This window comes from Neofelis nebulosa, chromosome 6 (genome assembly GCF_028018385.1).
Source record: "Neofelis nebulosa isolate mNeoNeb1 chromosome 6, mNeoNeb1.pri, whole genome shotgun sequence".
NCBI classification, from domain to species: domain Eukaryota; kingdom Metazoa; phylum Chordata; class Mammalia; order Carnivora; family Felidae; genus Neofelis; species Neofelis nebulosa.
In genome coordinates this window covers 124696160-124716310 of record NC_080787.1, presented here as the reverse complement: position 1 = coordinate 124716310, position 20151 = coordinate 124696160, and the positions used below count along the sequence as shown (strand labels likewise).

At 43.7% G+C, this 20151-nt stretch overlaps 1 protein-coding gene across 2 annotated transcripts in view; it reads left to right on the top strand.

Moving 5' to 3' along the window:
* SLC2A12 (solute carrier family 2 member 12) overlaps nt 1–20151 on the top strand; it is a 58657-nt gene that overhangs the window by 28358 nt on the left and 10148 nt on the right. The window contains exons 3-4 of one of the 2 annotated variants that reach the window (XM_058735337.1): nt 11632–11754; nt 16247–16379. In XM_058735337.1, coding sequence (XP_058591320.1) covers nt 11632–11754; nt 16247–16379 — 256 coding nt within the window. The remainder of the gene's footprint in view (nt 1–11631; nt 11755–16246; nt 16380–20151) is intronic. The other variant, XM_058735338.1, reaches the window with a different exon arrangement.

The window sequence follows — 20151 nt, the reverse complement described above, 5'->3', positions numbered from 1 at the left end:
TAACCTAGGAATCCCAATTTGGTCACCAAAATTGTATTCTAGATCATTAGTATAAACCTTGCAAGCCAGTTGGAGTTTAAAGATTTTTATTAGGAGCAAGGTTTTCATACCAGATCTTGAATGCATAATAAAACTTACTAATCTGATGTGATTATTGCCCAGGTATTTCATTTAAAGAGTTTATTGCTTGTAATAGATGCAAATCCTTTGTGTATAAAGGGAGTTAGCTGCTTTTCTAAAGTAAAATTGAAAGCAAGATTAAACTGTTTTTATTAAGTCTTCTTAAATCTGGATTGGCTTAGAACAACATTCCTTAATTGTATTAGATCACAACATAGTTTCTTCAGCCAAAAAAAAAGTGTTTCTATTTTTAGGTTAAAGTACATGCCCTACATCATTTTATTTTCTGGTCCTCTGTTTCCCTCCGTGTAACATCATAAAGCTTGGCCTAGAATTTGAATTCAGAAGGGGGCATGAATTTGGTCGGTACCAAGTAATCTTATGTATTTTATTTTATGCGTCTAATATACTATTCAGGGAAGGAATCCATAGTCTTAATCTGCTTGCTGAAGGGCTCATGGCCTAAAGTCTCTGCCTTCCATTTTTCTGTTACTCATCCAAAAACTCTTCCATCAAAAGAAATCAGGATATAGACGCCACTGCTGCTATTAGAGACATTTATGTAACATTCTACTTTCCATACCTCGTTTTTCACTTTAAAATACGTTCAAAATCGGAATCTTACCCTCTCCTGTGCTTCTTGGGTGGTCCTGATCGTCACTTAGCTCCTTCTAATTACAGAATATTTGTCCATCATGGTTCCAACTTCAGGGTTGAACCAGAGGTTCCTTACACCGTGAGGACATAGACCCACAGGAAGATTTCTCTTTGACTCACGTTCAAAAGTAAAGCACAGATGAGCCCAAACCCGAGGCGTGGAATTATTAGCTCATGAGTTCGTTTGAGGTGACATTTGTGTAGAAACCCAGCCCTCCTTAAAGTGGCCACCGTAACACAGAAAAATGTGTGTGGCTGTTCTTTTCACAATAATTAGGGCTTTTTAAAATCCAAACCTTTCTATGTTCATAAATTAATGAATTAACCTCTTCCATCTCATGACTAGTCTCTATTCATGAAAGCAGATGGAAGGAATTTGTCCGACGTCACATGCTAAGTTCGGTAATGAGACTGTGGCTGTTATCTTTTAACTATCTTTGTATTCACCCATTCAAGCACAACCTTACACTGCAGGCTGAGTGACAGGTGCCACCAAAGCGCCTCCCAGAGCCCTTCTACTAAATAGGCAGAAGTTCCAGCAAGAAAGCGACCTGCAGGGACCCAGAGGAGGAGGGAGAGGGAGGAAGCAGCGATTGGGGGGCGGGGGGGGCGGTCATCAGTTCACTTGCTTATGCGGCATATGTGTATTGCTCACCCACGACATACGGGGCTCAGTGGTGTGGCGATTCGGGGTGGGTGAGCGAGGCCCACGATGTGCCCTTGTGAGCCCAGTGATGGGGACAGGCAATAAGCAAGAAAATGACTACATGCGTGATACAGTGTCAAGAGGAGGGAAATGCTCACATCTAGCTTTAGGTAAGAGTAGTAAAGAAATAATGGAAAGGATAAATGGAACAGCCTGTGTGGAGGAGGTCGAAAGGTCACAGAAAGCCTTTCTGGTGTGGTGACATTGGGCCAATGCTCGTATGAAGAAAGTGGTGTGAAAATCTGGGGGCAGGGAGTTTGAATCAGGGGTGATGGCAGGTCAAGGGGCCTTGAGGGGACATGAGTTTGACTGAAGATTTAGCAGAACAGCAAGAAAGCCTGTTGAGGCTGCACCACGGGGTATTTGAATTAGGACCAGGCTTTGACATCTGACTGCCTGGCCTCGAATCTCAGGTCCAGGGTATGGAACTCTGGGCAAGTCAGTTCATCTCTCGAGGTTTCAATTTCCTTATCTAGAAAATGGGACAATACTGTCTGCCTCACAGTGTAATCCGTGGGGTTAAGTGAGGCAATCTATATCAAGCATTCCTAGTTCAGTGCCTGATGTCCTGTGTGGACTCAATACAGCCAGTTATTATGCTAATAAATGTCAGACAAGACGTGAATAGTTCTGATAATGCCACCACTGGCCGCAGCAGGCGTTTTGTTCAAGCCATGTCAGGACACATGGGAAGTACCTCACGGCCCTGTGTTGAATTATGATGCCATGGTCCCCATCACCTCCCTTCTATACACTATTCCACTTGGGTCAAGACTAAAATGAATAGATTTGGGCCTTAAAATATCTTTTAATTCTGGATTACCTGCAGTCAAGAGAGCTTCCTAGGAAACCAGACATGGCTTAGAGAAGGTCCTGAAGCTTTGCTGAAAGGTGTGAGGTAGGCTGAGAAACACCCACCTGTCCACTCTTCTACGTTGGTGCAACTAATTCAGACTATGTGTCCTATGTGTACACAACCTCTATCTTGTTCATTGTTGTTTCCTCCAGCCTAACCTAGGGCCTGGCCCACAGCAGGGGTGCAATAAATATGTGTTGTAGGAGTCAAAAAAGTGTTTCTGGAACTCTCTCAGCTTCTGGGACTAAAGGGGAGCTCTCTGTCTAGTTTGGGGTTGATACATCCTGATCCCCTCTGGTATATGAGTCAGTGTATAGGGAATTAGAGATGCATGTATGGTGTATGGAACCTGTGTACCTTTCACCAAAAATTATACCTGAATACAGCTACTCAATTCAGGATGCAAGGCCATCTCCAATATTTGATGACCTAAGAAGTTTTACATTTTAAATTTTGTAAAATTAAGGCCATTAAAAAGTTATAGCGTTATACAAAATATTCATCTCCAGATTTCTATTGTTTTCCCCAAATACAAGACCCAGTCCTTCCTTTGAAAACAAAGATTAAGATTAGCAATGTCATGGAATAATGTTCCATACCTTGGTTTAGTAATTAGGTGTATTTACACTTGACTCTACAGAAAAGATTTGAGTCAATTCCTTCACAGTTTTCCTAAGAGAAATATGTGAAAATCTGAACCTGGCATTTGAGACTTGTTTTTGCTTTTTAATTAATATTAGAGTTTACAGAAATATTTCAATGGATTATCTCAGGCTTAACAATCCCATTGAATCCATCAGATGTAAATGGGCAGTCCACAGTTAGTAATAAAAGATCTTTGTAGAAAAATCATACCATTGCCACAAGTAATCAAACTCTCAAGAACTGTAAACTGGCTGATATTTTAGCCCACTTGCAAGCTAACAACAGAAAACAAGCTAACCACAAAGAGAACGAGATAATCCCTGCACATATTATGGGTTATTTTTGAGAAGAGGAGCCCCAAGCCTAGAGAACCCAAATCTTTTATAATAGACAGTAAGCCAGCCTGATTTCTTCCATGGAAGACATTATCTTTAATTTCTTGGATTGTAAACAATCCAGAGGAGGAGCTCCGGAGGAGACAGGAGACAGGAGACAGGAGCTCTCTGTCTTCCAAGGCTGTTTGTTATACAAAAATCCTTAGGAAGACAGCCCAGACCAAAGACAGTCAGCGCTTTTGCTCAGAAGATATGCAGAACTGCGAGAGAGCCACAGAGAATTGTCTCTCGAGTCAAGTAACCCCCAAAAGCTGATTTTATGTTTTCAATAGGAAACCAGAATTTTTTTAAGTTGCAAAAACTGTAGAGTCTAACTTTTTGTGTGGTTTAGTTTTACGGAGTCTAGCCAGCTTTTTGGAGGATGGGTTAGCAGTAGGAAGCAGAAGACTCCTCTGCCATAACATTCAAATTTAGATTTTATACCCAAATAACTCTAGTTCTTCAAAAAGCAATTGTTCATGTGATGTTCGCATAGCTAAAGATTTTGATAGTTCCGGGATGTGAAACAGCAGGTTCTAATTTGGAAGCTGCTTCACTCTAAGATATATTGGGTTTAGAACACAGAAGCATACAGACCAGAGTACACTGAATGTTTCAAAAAAGATTTCAGTATTCTTCATATTGCCTCCTAGGCTCTAGGGCTTTAATATTCAGAATCATGACTGTTCAAGGCAGTTTTAGTGATCATCTTTTTTCCCCTACAATTCTTATAGGATAGTTACATACCTTTAGAGAAAAAGCATACTGCATACATTATTATGCTTTATTTTATTTATTTAATTTTTTAATGTTTACATTTGAGAGGGGGGGGGAGGGGCAGAGAAAGAGGGAGACACAGAATCCGAAGCAGGTCCCAGGCTCTGAGCTGTCAGCACAGAGCCTGATGCAGGGCTCAAACTCTCAAACCGTGAGCTCATGACCTGAGCTGAAGTCAGATGCTTCACTGAGCCACGAGGTGTCCCCCAAATTATTATGCTACAAACGTGTGGATTTTATTATCAACTGTAGCCATTAAACAATCATAGTCACACATTAGTCTGTGTTAAGTGTAAGTGTTAAGTGCGTAAGTTTAAGATCTTTCCAAATTATTTTTCTTTTAGATCTTAGGCTTCAGTTATCACCAATATTCCCACCCGTACTCTTCCTTTTTACCAATTAATGAAGTTAAAGGCCATGTTGATTGATGAAAATGATGATTTATTTGGTGCTCTGATGTGAATCATTAAAATAATGCAAAGTAAATTAAACAATGGTATCTGAATAGTTTTATACTAAGTTTGCATCTGAGCGAAAGAGGAAAGGCTTAAAGAAATACATGCCCTTGGGGTGCCTGGGTGGCTCGGTGGGTTAAGCGTCTGACTTTGGCTCAGGTCACGACCTCACGGTCCGTGAGTTCGAGCCCCGCCTCCGGCTCTGTGCTGAAAGAAATATGTGCCCTTGCCCAGTGAAGTCCTATTTTCCTCTTTGGAGTTACATGAAGCAGGAAACCAGTACCTAACAGCAGCAGTGTAAAAATTGCATTTTTGTAGCGAGAGCACAACTCAACACTTAATGAAATGACACCATCAGTTCCGTTACCATGGGCAACTGTTCCCATAAAACAAGTGCTGAACTTCCCTCTCAGTCGGCACCACAGCGTAGTCCTGTGCCCTTGAAGCCTGTGAATATCACACAGTTAAGATGTTAAAGAAACAGACTAAGGTTTTAATACTGTCCTGATCAACCCAAGCATTCCTTTGCTACTTTATGTTTTCCGGAGCACGATGTTAAGAATTTCTCCGAGGAATATTTGCAACATTTAAAAACCAGAATACCTTTCTGATTAAGCCCAAAGCAATCATCAAAAAAGCGCCGCATAATGTATTAGCTCTGAAGCATGACATTCAAGTTATAGTTTAGACAAGAAAAGACTAATTTCTCGTAACTCCTGTTTTTATTTTTCGTTTTGAATCCTAGTTCAGTGGTCCGAAAATTGGGATAGTCGTACTCCTAGATGTTCATTTTCCAGAGTACTCCTTCAATGGTACATCAAAGAAAATAAATTTCTTGATTCTTTAGGGAAAATCTGTTCCCTAAATTTTCTTCTTCCTCATCTCCATTGTAATAACTGTTGTTAAAGCACACCCATTACCCATCAGGAAACCTTTTTATTATGACACATGTCCCAAATTATAAAAACCTCAGGAGCACTAATCAAAAAAATAATTGGAAATATTGCTGTATTGAGGAGGGCACCTTTTGGGATGAGCACTGGGTGTTGTATGAAAACCAATTTGACAATAAATTTCATATACTGAATTCAAAAAAAGGAAATATTGCTGTAGGTATGGTATGGAAAAATGAGAATGACTAGATAATCATCTTTTCATAAACCTAGATATTTCCAATAATTTACTTTCAACAAAATTAAAGAATGATCTAACCAAGTTATGAGCTGATATATCATTACAAATAACTTGTTTTGTTAATGCAAAGAACTGAGTGATATTGCTGCTATAAAATTTCTTCAACTCCCCATCTTTTCTCATTATTCTTGAGAACAATGAATTTCATCTAAAGAGTAGAAATGTACCGTATTGTTCTAGAAGTGACATTCACCCACACATACATGATAAAGAAAAAACTCCCCAGTCAATTAAGAGAGTTTTTTTTTCAATACATTTCACTTTTCATATCTGATAGTTATTTCTAAAGATTTGTAACGTATTTCTATAATTTTCATCCATTTTGTGTTAATTATTGTGTTAATACCTGAGGGAAAAAATACCAAAATCTCTTAGAGGAAATTTAAAAATCCCTAAAATTTCAATTTAAGGTAATTTTTTTTCAGAGAATTATGATGGAGTGATCAAAAGACTTTCAAGTTTAAAAATTCATTACAAAAGGATAAAATACCAAGTTCAAGGTGAAAAACTATATAAAATTGATGTTAAGTACCTCATTCCTGTATTTTTTAAATGGATGATGATGAATATCAGATAGGTATAGTATTTCATAGAATGATAAGTGTTCTATTTCATATTAGAGTGTATAATACCATAGAAGTTGCATTCTTTGCTATCAGTTAAATTTATGGTGAAAGGGAGTTTGATGCTGGCTTATAAAGAAAGAAAGTACTTAGTTTTTCAAATTATTTTAAAGGTTACACAAGAAGAAAGTTTGAAGACCACTGCCAATAGCTTTTTCTTATTTCCAACTGGTTCCTGCTCACAAAGGAGTTCCATGATCAATTCTGGCATTTTTTAAACGGAGGGTTATTCGATTTATTCCAATTTCCCCTACAATATTTTCAAAAAATCAGTTGGTGTTGACTAGAGATCATGAAGATAGAAAGATTAGGGAACACTGAGACTTTCTTTTGTTGCTTTTCTTGGTTTAAGTAATACAAAATAGTATTCTTGAATAAAATATTTGAGAAGAGGCCGGGCATGAGCAAAACTCAGAGAGACCGAGAGAAAGGAGAGTATAAGAATAAAAATAAAAATAAGCGAAAGCTATTGCGTCATCACTGATGTTGGAAATGGTGCTCTACAGTGCAGGGTACTTTTAAAGAGCACACTTTTCCTATTTAGGGAACTTCCGAAGCCAGGATTTGAACATCTGGTTGGGAGGAAATGGGCCTATTTCCCTCTCACATTCATATTTAAAGGACCTCTTGGCAGACAGAGAGCTAGATATGCCCTGCGCTGTGTGCATAGGCAATAAAAGTCATGGGATTTAGCTTTACTTCTGCCAAGTGTGGAACACTGATTTCTCAGCAAGTCAGGTTGTTGAAAATTCTGCACCCTGAGTGTAGAACTTCCTCCAAAGTTGCTAGGAATTCTCTGGTAAGAGTTTAAGACCTCCACGAACTTTTCAAACCTGGAGCTAGCATGCCAGGAGGTTCAGGAAAAGCTCGAGCCAAATGGAAGGTGTGCCTGGAGAGCCGCCGGGTTTGATAAGTGATAGCCTTCGTGGCTTATATGGAGGGGGTGGAGATAAGCAGGCAGTTTACCTTTGGGTGGACTGGGTCATCTCCACTGATGACCCCTACCAATGCAAGTCCTTGTCCTCCGTGGCACATGGGGATACGTCAACATATTTTTTGACACTGTGTCCAGCCGTCAACACTGTCTGCAGATCTCACCCGGATCAGCCGCGTTCTGACGGGCAGCTGTGGTGATTCAGTAGCATGTGAAATACAAGTTCCAATACTTGTGGACAAATTGTGTCCTGGCAAGTCCAAAATCTCCTCTATCCTCGCGGCCACAAAAGAAGGCCTTGAAGACCTGTGCAGAGGGTCACCTGGGTGGCTCAGTCAGTTAAGCATCCGACTTTGGCTCAGGTTGCGCACTTATGGTCCATGAGTTCGAGCCCTGCATTGGGCTCTGTACTGACAGCTCAGAGCCTGGAGCCTGCCTCACATTCTCTCTCTCTCTCTCTCTCTCTCTCTGCTTCTCCCCTGCTCATGCTCTGTCTCTCTCACTCTCTCTCAAAAATAAATAAACATTGGGGCACCTGGGTGGCTCAGTTGGTTAAGTGGCCGACTTCAGCTCAGGTCGTGATCTTGCAGCTCGTGGGTTCAAGCCCCGCGTCAAGCTCTGCGCTGACAGCTCAGAGCCTGGAGTCTGCTTCAGATTCTGTGTCTCCCTCTCTCTCTCTGCACCCACCCCTCCCCCATACACACACACTCACACTCTGTCTCTCTCTCTCTTTCAAAAATAAACATAAAAAAACTAAAAAAAATAAATATTAAAAAAAAAAAAGCATGTGCAGACTGACATTTATGGAGGCACGAATTGCCAAGGTAGTCCTGGAACGTCAGGGTTAAAGGTGGAATAACAGAAATCAAGGAGGACTGTTTCAGGGTCTGCTAAACTGTAGCGGTGGCACTCATTGTAGAAGAGTTCGCTATGCGGTGGGCACAAAGCATCCCCTCTGGCTCTGTCATCAGGGAAGGAGAGAACAAGGACTCCCAGAGAGAGCCAGCACTTCCTCGTGGTGCCATGTGACAATAGCTCAATTTTCCCTTGGAGAGTGATGAGGCCATCTCATGAGAACGCAACGTTGGTGACTTTCAGAAGACTTCTACTTGCCATTACCAATATCAACATAGTAAATCCCCATGTGACATTTTACATCTCCGCGCTCCTTCCTTGTGCACTGACACAGAGCTTCTCCATTCTTTCCGCTTTGGGTATTCGTGGCCCCTTCCCAGGGAACGTGGAGGCTTTTCATCATCTTGCTCCTGAGGCTGCCGTGGAAAGATTCTTATACTTTCAGGAAGTTTTCCCTTGCTGCAAGGACCATCTTCAGAACTTTATTTCACTTTCTGAATTTGGAAGTCTGTGATGTTAGGGTGCTAAACTCATTGTTAAAATAATGTTAACAACTTTAACAATAATTTTAACAATTAAAATCCTTATTTTTGACTTAACAGGCTTCTTATTGGGAGGTTGAACCATCCTTGTCAAAATGCTTGTCAACTGCCACAGCACCCAGTTTGTCAATATTAGATAAGCCAAGGTATCGATTCTTGAATTCTTTCTATTAGATCAAAAAAGAAGTGGAAGCTTTCCACAATGATGTGTTATTTTTGGAAACGTCAGGTGCAAGGTTTGCCTGACAAGCTCTTATCAGAGATGAAGGAAAGTCCCTCTCTCAACATTCAGTTCATTGCTCACTGACTGGTTCAACTGCCCGCGAAGCTGGCTCAGGTGCTGAATTGAATGCACACCTAGTACCCAGGCTTTCAGTGTAGACTGTGGGTCCTTTCAGGAAGCCTCTGACAGTTCAGATTGAGTGCTTGTAACTAGGGCTTTAGGAAACTGTCCCATCTTCTTGTTGGCAAGCTCTACCACTTTCTACGACAGAAAGATCAGTTCATTTTCATCCGATGCCAGCATGGGTCTGATGACCCCAGCAATGATTTTGCAAAATCCCACCAAATAACTCCAAGAGGAGGTCATGATGAAAGTGGGGAGGGTAAGAAGGGAGTTTCAGAGGTGACGAAGTGGGGATGAAAGTAGATCAAGAAAACCTGTGTGAGGGGCGCCTGGGTGGCGCAGCCGGTTAAGCGTCCGACTTCGGCTCAGATCATGATCTCACAGTTTTTAAGTTCGAGCCCGCGTGGGGCTCTGGGAGGAGAGCTCAGAGCCTGGAGCCTGTTTCGGATTCTGTGTCTCCCTTTCTCTGCCCCTCCCTCGCTCATGCTCTGTCTCTCCCTCTCAAAAAGGAAACATTTAAAAAGTTTTAAAAAAAATAAAGCAAACTTGTGCGAACTCCTCCAGAAAACAGAATGAAAGAGTGACCCATCCCCCACCTCCTCCTTAGGGCCGCTAGAGCAAAAGGTGATAAGAGATCTTCTGCTCTACCTTGACAAAAAACCATGGCAGAAAGGGGCAGAGGGGATTGGTCTGTGGCGTAGATTATTTAGCTCCAAAGAAATTGCATATACATAAATTCATCTTGCATTTGTCCAAGGGCAGGTCATTACAAAGACTTTGCTAGAATCACACAACTGTCAGAGCCAGATCCCCAGTGTTAACAAAGCCCCAGACGAGGTTACCCGAGCACTGCTTTGGTCTCATTAAGAGCAAAGTGATCTTACCTCGGGTCTAATCTGCAAGAACCCAATAAAGTTGGTTTTTTTTTTTTGCAGGTAGGAAGCGGAGGGGGGGGGGTACAAAATGTTGACTTTGAATTCCCTGTTAATTAAAACAATGATCATCGTGTTCCTTTTGTTAAAAGTATCTTCCATACCCTAAAGGAAACTCGATACGGATTCACGTGGAAAAGGTAATCAAGAAAAAAAATGTTTCTCCAGCTCTCTTCTATAATTCAATTTGTTTTTCTTACTTTGAAACAACAAATTTACTATGAGCAGATGTTTTCAGCCCAGAGCCTGCTCTTGTCATGAGAGCCAAGTTGTTAAATTAGAGGCACAGCTGACAGCTTGGTTCCCACATGATCCCTCCCAGTGGTTGCCCGCAGTGGGGCCCCTCCCTGGCTTCAAGCTTCTCCCCGCCCCCAACCCCCACCTCCACTGGGCTAGGACAGTGCATCTGGGCTGTATGTGACTGATGGCTTTCCAACACAAGGTGACTTAGCCAGCAGTGAGCCCGGGCTGGGGCAGCTCCTGCGTCCTTCTTTCTTCAGAATCAAAGGCTTAGATTCCACATTTACTTATTCATTAACAAATATTTATTGAGCCACCAGCAAGAGAGCACCGTGATTAAAAAGCATGAGTTTCACAGACTGACCGCCAGGACTCAGTGGCACTAGTGCCACTTGTGAGCGCCGTGACCTTGGCAAATTATTAACTCTTTCAGCCCGAGTTTCTTCTCTTGTGAAGAGGGATAGTATTAGTTCCTATCGTGTGAGATTTGAGGAGACTCGTTTGAAGTAAGTTTCGGGACATGCTTCGCCCCTTGTATGAACTCGTAGCTCCTTTATGAGGGCAGATTGGACTTGAAAGGCTGTAAGCAGAAGACAAGTGCGTTTGCTCCTCGGCCGCCCCTCCTCATCCCATCAGGAGGGTCCTATAATGCTCCCCGTCACTCCCAGAGAATCAAAAGTGCTCTGGTCAGTTTTTGTGCCGACCAGAGTCTCCTTTCAGACACTCAAACATTAAGTCAAGTATAATAATCAAATTTCGGAGCTCTGTTGAATTCAGACCTTCTGTCCACTCAGCTTACCCAGGTCAGGAAGACCAAGTGGGAGAAGGGGGAATAAGAGAGCCTCCTTCCTCCTGCCTTCGTGGCTCCATTTCCTACCCACTCATTAGCTATGATGTTGGATTTCTCCAAGGTCAGGGGCAAAGGAAATTATAGGGAAGGGCCCAGACATGGAGCAGGTAGAGTGCTGGTCTGGCCCTGAGGCTCTGTGCTTGGCAGAGGTCCCAAGCTGCCTCTCTGGTTGCTCCCTGGCAGGTGGCCCCAGCCACTGCCCCTCCCATTTGCATTTCTCAGGCCTGTGTCACATACCAGCACTTTCTGTCCTCCCGCCCCCCCACCCCTGCCCCACCCCTCCTCCAGGATTGCCAGACTCTGTTGGTGTTTCTCCCGAATCCTTTCTCACTTGGCTGGAGAGGAGCAGGAAGCCTGTCCTCTTCCCTCCTGCCAAGGAAAGACCCAACCATAAACCATAAACCACTCTCCAACCATAAACCACTCAGGGCCAGAGCCGAGGTTGGAGGTCAGGGGGCTGGCCCTCCGTTTCAATGGGTGTTTGATAATTTCGCTGCTCCCCACCCTCTCTTCCCTTTCTTCTAGTGCCCTGGCTACTACTGAGCGAGATTTTTCCTGCTGGAATTAGAGGACGAGCCATGGCTTTAACTTCTAGCATGAACTGGGGCATCAATCTCATCATCTCGCTGACATTTTTGACTGTGACCGGTAAGGACCTGCTGTTTGCCTCTAACACCTTTTGTGCTCATAGGACAAATGTTGGGGAAGCACACTCACCTAAAAGACATTTCACTGTGGACATTTTTAAAACATTCAAACATAAAGAGGATGTATCTGATGTACCGACCACCCAATTTAAAGTTATCATTCTGAATTCGTTTATAACCCCAGCTTCTCTCTCCCCGAATTGTTTTGGGTCATATCCCAGACAGGACGTCATTTTGTCTATAAAATTTCCACGTGGACCTCTATAAGATCAGGCGTTTAAAACCTATACCTGCAAGGTCATTATCAGAAATAAAAATATTCACAGTAATCCCTTAGTATCAAATATCAAGTCTGTATCCACATTCTTCCATGTCTTATAGTTATTTTTTATATTTTGTGTTATTTTTTATGTCTTTTATACACTTTTTATATTTTCTTATACTTTGTTTGAATCACGATCCAAATAACACAATCTGCCGTTGATTGACATGGCTCCTAATTTGTAGGTTTCATCTCCATTTCCTCCTTTTCCTGCCCATCTTTGGATTTGTAATGAAGAAACTGGGTCATTTGTTTCAAAGAGTTTTCCCCACGCTGGGTTTTGCTGATTATAGTCATGTCACGTGGCCTTCTGTCTTTTGGGTTTCCTGAGAACTGCTCTTTAGATCTCAAGGCTTGAGAGCAGATTTAGATTTTCTCATTTGTTTGTCTATAAACTCCTTCACAGATGATGGAGGGTGTCCTGCCACAAAGGCACACCCTGTGTGTCTGCTTGTCTGTCTGTGTCCCACTTTGTCATGCAGGCCCCTTCGAGGATCATCACCCAGATCCGTTATTTTTTCTAAGTGTTGTTTTTTAATATTTTATTCATTTTTTTTGAGAGAGAGAGAGAAAAAGACAGAACACGAACAGAGGAGGGACAGAGAGAGAGGGAGACACAGAATCTGAAGCAGGTTCCAGGCTCTGAGCCGTCAACCCAGAGCCCCACACAGGGGCTCGAACTCACAAACTGCGAGATCATGACCTGAGCTGAAATCGGATGCTTAACTGACTCAGCCACCCAGGCACCCCAGATCCGTTATTTTCATTGCATCGCTCCTTCTGTATTTTTGTCATCGATATTTCTCTAAGGAGGAATTTCTTCTCATTAGTTATTTGCCTGCCCTAAAGGATGAATTGTAGGAAAAAGGCAAGGTAAATGCTTGACGTTTTCTCTTGATTTTCTAGTTTTCAAAATAATGAGATAGTTCCCCAGCATCTTCCAAAATTACTAAGGAGCTGTTTTCTTCCTTTCCTTTTCCCATTATATGTGTATCTGATACACATATTAAAAAATACATATAAAATATGAATTTTGAAAAGTGGATGTGTACTCGAAAAGGTCTATATCTATATTTCTGAATACTTGTCAACCACTTTTTTTTGAGTACATCTACTTTTGGAAATTCAGTTTTGGAGTTATTAATTAACCATGGTTTGGGTTTTTACATAACATTTTCAAACGTCCCACGTTTTTTAGAAATAGCCTAAGATTAAAGGAAACAAAGAAACTGGTCATTAGCACCAACCACACGTGTCCTTCTCAGATCACATGCATAGCCCTGTACCTTTCACCTTCACACACACACACACACACACACACACACACACACCCCTTATCTGCCCCTTGATGTGGAGAAAGAGAAATATAAATGCAAAAATGGAGTGAGCATGGCATAATGTGTCAACTTGTCCAATCACTAACCTGATACCTGAAACCAGTGTAACATTGTGTGTCAACTATACTTAAAATTGAAATTAAAAAATAGAAGAAAGAATGGAAACGATCAGGGATGGGAAAAGATGACATAAATCTCTGGGAAGGCTAGCTAATGTGTAAGATGAGCTAAAGCACATTCAGAAGTTCTCCTGCATTTAGAACAAACGTTGGGAAAGCACATTCACTTAAAAATCCTGGAATGAACCTGTAGATGACATTTCACCGGGCTGCGTTTGAAATTCGATACACGTTTCTCCCGCTGTTCGAAAGTAGAGTGTGTCCACGAAACCACTCAGAAGCCACAATGGCCTGGAGCAAAGCAACTCGCACTTCCTAAGAGCGAAAATCCTCTCTGGATTTTTCTCAGTTAGCAAAAACAGATACCGAGGTAGGTCTCTCATAAAAGCAAAGTGGCAGGACACGAATTTGCCGAGAACAGGGAAGGCTGTGCTTACTTTCAAAAGTCAACTTCCCAAGGGGCGCCTGGGTGGCTCAGTCGGTTGAGCGTCCGACTTCGGCTCAGGTCACGATCTCAGAGTTCGTGGGTTCGAGCCCCGCGTCAGGCTCTGTACTGACAGCTCGGACCCTGGAGCCTGCTTCGGATTCTGTGTCTCCCTCTCTCTCTGCCCCTCCCCCCCCCAAAAAATAAACATTAAAAAAAATTTTTTAAATAAAAAAAGAGGGCTGCCGTGTGCCCAGCACGGGAGGGCACCTGGATGGGCATTGTGACCCGCGGTCTGTCCAGAAAAGTTGCAAAAGTCCTGGGTGTTTGGGGCGAGAAGATGCTCAGGGAAAGGATGGATGGGAGCTCGCCCGGGTGCCTGCGTGGCTGTCACGCTGTCATGACGAAGGGACTGGAGAGCTGACCCAGAGGGCAAAGCAGGACCAGAGCCAGAGCTCTTGAAAGGTAGTACTTGGACTTCAGAATGAGTGAGGAAGGCCTTTGTAACAGTTGGGCCAGCCCACTGTGCGGTGAGAATCTCTGAAGCCATCAACTCATCAACTCCATGTTACTGAAAGTGTTCAAACAGAACAGAGGACGAGTTCGATGAGGTGACCTTTTTTTTTCCCCTACTGTCTATATTCCGGTTTTATGTCCCAGAGAGGAAAGGACGACCGATTCTACAAGCACTTTATTAAGCCCTCACTGGGGCAAAAGCCTGTGCCAGCAGCAAGGAAAGCACAAGGGATCGGACTTTAATTAAAACTGTCCAAAGAACTGCAGCACTGTCCCTTCTTCCTGCTTCTCCTCACCTCACTGACTGGCAGGTGGTTTATATGCCCAGATCCTTCCACACTGCATTCGCCAAACCTCCCCACTGCACTTTTCCCTGACTGACCAGTCGGGATTCGTGGCTGCGGCTGTTAAGGGCTGTTTGCACTGTCTCTGGCTGAGGTCAGTCTGAGCCTGTGTTTGTTAAGAGCCAGTTTCTTTCCCACAAGTTCCCGCCAGGCTGGACTTCTTGCTGCTAAGCCTGGGGCAACGCAGTGCCCATGCCAGGCTCCGGTGCCCTGGGGGCCGCTTCTCGCCAGTTAACTTGCCTCGAACCTTGGTCAGTAACTACAAAAGGACTGTATCTTTGACCAGAAGTCAGAGGAAACACCAGGCTGGCAGGAGAGGATGCGGCTTCTTGTTGATGAATCTTAGCAAGCTAATGCCTTTCATTAGAACTGTTATCACTTCTGGGGCACCTGGGTGGCTGTCGGTTAAGTGTCCGACTTTGGCTCAGGTCATGATCTCTCGGTTTGTGAGTTCGAGCCCCACGTCGGGCTCTGTGCTGATGGCTCAGAGCCTGGAGCCTGCTTCGGATTCTGTGTCTGCCTCTCTCTCTGCCCCTCCCCTGCTCGCACCCTGTCTCTCAAAAATAGATAAACGTTAAAAAAAAAAAAAAAAAAAAAAAAGAACTGTTATCACTTTTTTCTCTGAATCCAGGAAGAGGCATCACAAAAATGCTGCCAGCTACTAAAATGAATATCGCCAACACGAGTGACGTATTTGAGTCAGGGTAAAGACGGGTGAGCTCATTTCAAGAAAAGTGCATCTGTATAAATGTCTTTTAAAATATCCACCAAATAGAAACCAAACTGCTACAGCCAGTACTCCCAGGAGGGGAACTGTGGGGTGAGGAGAGAGAGAGGGAGGAGATATTTTACCTTCTGCTTTCTCTGTTTCTGTGTTGTTTGAGGTCTTTTTTTCTTTTTTGCGATGAGCATATTCAGCAGGAAGATGGCATAATGGCATTGGATTTAAATGGTGGTAGTCACAAGGCTTCTATTTACTTTGACAGGGCAAGCTGGGGTAGTTGCTAAACATGACACTTACAGAGGTTGACTGTATTTTTAATTTGTAGTTGTTATTTCCCTGGATATATACCTTACCAGCGTGTTTGGAAATACACATGTTTTTTATATGCTCTAAGAAGCAGCTGTCCACAAAGTGGGTCAAAGCAACACAAAACACATTTTTAGGGATGCCTGGGTGGCTGAGTCAATTGAGTGTCCTACTCTTGATTTCGGCTCAGATCATGATCCCAAGGTCCTGGGATCGAGTCCTGTGTTGGGCTCCACACTGAGGGTGGAACTTGCTTAGGATTCTCTCTCTCTCTCTCTCTCTCTCTCCCTCTCTCTTTCTCTCCCTCTCCCCTGCTTTCCCTCTATCTCTCTCTCTCTCTCTCAAGTAAAAAACAAAAAGCAAAACCCACATTTTTAATCAGTCTCTTTTGTCCTTTGTAGATCTCATTGGCTTGCCATGGGTGTGCTTTATATACACGATCATGAGCCTCGCATCCCTGGTTTTTGTTGTTGTGTTTATACCTGAGACGAAGGGATGCTCTTTGGAACAGATATCAGCAGAGCTGGCCAAAGGGTAAGTATTCTATGCACTGCTCTCTGCACAACACTCTGGTCCAGAAAAATGCAGCTTTTATGTACAACTGAATAATGATAACGTCTGAAATTATTTCAGGATATTCCCTACGGTGTGAAGCCATATCTCAGAGCACAACTGCAGGTTTTAGGGCCACGTGTGGAATCTGGGTGACTAAGCGAAGGAGTTAGAATAACCAGTGCTTTCGAACAGGGGACCTTTTCAAAGCTCTTTTCAGAAATGCTCAAAGAACCTCTCTCGGCTCCCTCGGTCCCCCACCCAGGAGGGGTTAGTTCGTTTGTTTGGGGTTTCAGGTAAGTCTTAGAATGCCATGCCCATCCTGTGCCAGAACCACAGGCTTCTATTCCTATTACACTTGTAGGTCGTCTTTAAGCCCCAAACACCTGTCAAGGCTAAGATTATCAGGAACACTCGAGTTTCAGTGACTGCAGTCATTCCAAATGCGGCACAATCAAAACGAGTTTAAGAAGATAAAGAGTTTCTCGCAGGGATAGCATTCAGAAAACTGGTGGAACGCATCTCACATAGAAGGATTGTTTAGACCATTTAACTTAGGGGCTGTAGAAAACTCTTCGGTTTTGGTAACAGAGCTCACAGCTCTGACTGCTCAACTGAGGGCAAGGAGGTGATGCACCGGGGCCAGGAATGAAGGGGAACTCGTTCTTCCTCGGATTAAATCATCACACTTGAACATGGAGAGATTCTTGCTCTTGGGTTTCAATATACTGGGAGGGCACGACTTATTTACAGTCTGGGAATTTCTTCCAGAAAGTCTGTCAATGCGCTGGAGAAAAATGTATGATTGCTACAGGAAATGTGGGCATCGTGATGCTTCAGCTTTTGCCTGAAGGAAGAACATACCTGATAGGTGATTTGATGGTAGCCGGACGTGTACATATTCATGTAGAGTAGGGTTTGGAAAACTTTCGCTTTGTATTTTATACACTTTTAGATGGTTTGCATTTTTCCCCCATGTTTATTTATTTATTTTTGAGGGGGGGAGAAGAAAGAGAGAAAGACAGAGAGAAAGAAAGGGGGGGGAGGGGCAGAGAAAGAGGGAGAGAGCATCCCAAGCAAGCTCCATGCTGTCAGCATGGAGCCCAACCCGGGGCTCAATCTTACCAACTGTGAGATCATGACCTGCGCCGAAATCAAGAGTCGGACACTTAACGGACTGAGTCACCCAGGAGCCCCGAGAGTGGTTTGCCTTTTTAAAATATTTCACTGAAAGGGGCGCCTGGGTGGCTCAGTCGGTTAAGCATCCAACTTCGGCTCAGGTCATGATCTCGCGGTCCGTGAGTTCGAGCCCCGCGTCGGGCTGTGTCCTGACAGCTCAGAGCCTGGAGCCTGTTTCAGATTCTGTGTCTCCCTCTCTCTCTGACCCTCCCCCGCTCATGCCCTGTCTCTCTCTGTCTCAAAAATAAATATACGTTAAAAAATAAATAAATACATAAGTAAATATTTCACTTAAGTGAGCAGAAGGACTTTTCTCTTAATTTAAGCTGTAAGTTAAACATCAAATTGTAGGATTACTTTTTAATACAGATAAGGCCCCATTTTTAAGAAACACAATGAAAACGAAGGTTACTCATTTACGAAGATATGTAATTGTCAGGAAAGCCGGCTGTACCCTTGGCCTGATCAGCACATTGCCTGGCCCTATGCTAGTTGAAACCAACCCTCTGGATTTCTTGGAGAGCACAGAATCTCAACAAGACTGTCACAGATACCTGATTCCAATAACTAGTAGCCTCAGACCTTGGTAACTTTATGCATTCATCTGAATACTTGATTCAGATTCAAGGCCTTTTTCCGGGACTTAGATGCCAGGACGCTAAAGACTTCCAAATCTGTTGTTCATTCTTCACTTCTCATTCTTCCCTGTCACCTGTTTCACATCAGCTGTCTGTTCAGGTGGAACGCACCATCCCCAAATGTGGTGGCTTAAGATACACCATTTCCCATTTCCCAGGATTCTTTGGCTTGCTTGGGCGGTGCCTCTGCTCGGTTAGCCTGGCTGCACTCATGTGTCTCCATCAGCAGGAGGGAACGCCGTAGTAGACAGTGTAAGGGAGCCTCAGCCACAGGATGGCGGTGGGTGCTGACTCAGTGGGGAGCTCCCATTGCCCTTCACGTGGCCTCAGCCTCCAGGCTAACATGGCTTCCTCACGCGGCAGACTCTGGGCAGCATTCCACGGCGGTGAGAGCCGGAGCTCTAAGGCCCTGTGGGGTATACGTTCTGGAAGTCACACTGCATTACCTGCATTACTATCTAGCATCCTACAAGTCCCAAGGCCAGCCCAGAATCAAGGGCTGTAGACATTGACTTAATCTCTTGATGAGATGGACACACGCACACAAAAAACTGTTTTTAACCACATTGACTCTTCCACACCTACTCTTTTTGAAATTCTCTTTTAGCGCCTGTGAAACAGTTTTCTTTCCTGGCTTCCCTCCTGCCTCACTGATACTTATTTCTTTATCTCTCCTTCTCTTCCTACATTATAGTTATCATTGCCGATTTAACCGGTCATCCTTATGCCTTGAGAGACCATGCAAAGCCTCGTCTTAGAAGCCCTGCATAACCCCAGCCCTGGATAGCATTCCTCTCTCTTGGATTTTTCACATTTTCGAGTCCCATTTTCTTCTCTCCTGGCGTAGCTAGGACTCTAGGGGTTTCCCCTCCTTAACTAAGCGGTAAAGTCTTGGTTTCCAAGAGTGGCCTCTGCCCATTGTCTTTCTTCCGGAACCTCTGTGTGGCGCCTAGCATAATCTTGATTCCTAGAGGATGGTGGAAAAGTATCCGCTGTTCAATTTGATAACCTATGAACAAGGCCAATGCTGAATTCATTGTGTGGGGGGATTAGAGCTGGGATGACCGTGTGGAGCACAACAGGTGTTGATCTGTGGCTTGTAGGGTGTGGTTTCATCTACAGTTGAATGGAGCCTGTGCAATGGGAAGAGGCAGAGGTATGTGTTCAGATAAGTGAGCCTGACTGGCTATACCACACCACTGGCTATACCACACCACTCCCTTCCCCACGGTTTCATCTTACTCATTCAACTCTTTTTTGACCATCTGCTCTCCACCAGACACCGTTCTAGGAAAGAACTGAAGACGCAGGAGACAAAGAACCCATAGCTTCTTTAGAAGGCAGGCAAGAAAACAGACTATTACAAATATTTAGCGTTGTTGGCAGGCTCAAAGGAAGATCGCCTATATTGGAGGATCTCACCTATAAAATCTTCCTGAAAGAGATAATACTGAAGCAGAATCCTGAAGGAGTTGCCTGGGCAAAGAGGTGTATGTGCGAGACACAGGGGGATCACACACGGAGGCCAGTATACTCGCTGGTGTGGTCTGGAGAGGACAAGAGGATTGAGATGGGAGTGCCGAGCAGAAGGCAGAGAACAGTCAGGAAGGGGCTCGTCCTTCCTGGTAAAGAGTTTGGAGTTGGTGCTAAAGGCAGTGGGGCATGTTTAGGGGCACCTGGGCGGTTCAGTTGGTTGGGCACCCGACCGCGGCTCAGGTCACGATCTCACGGCTTGTGGGTTCGAGCCCCGCGTTGGGCTCTGTGCTGACAGCTCGGAGCCTGGAGCCTGCTTCAGAGTCTGTGTCTCCCCCTCTCTCTGCGCCTCCCATGCTCATGCTCTGTCTCTCAAAAATAAACATTAAAAATTCAAAAAATAAAAATGAAAAAATAAAGTAACCAAACAGGAGGGAAGAGTTACCGATTTTTGAAGGAGGACT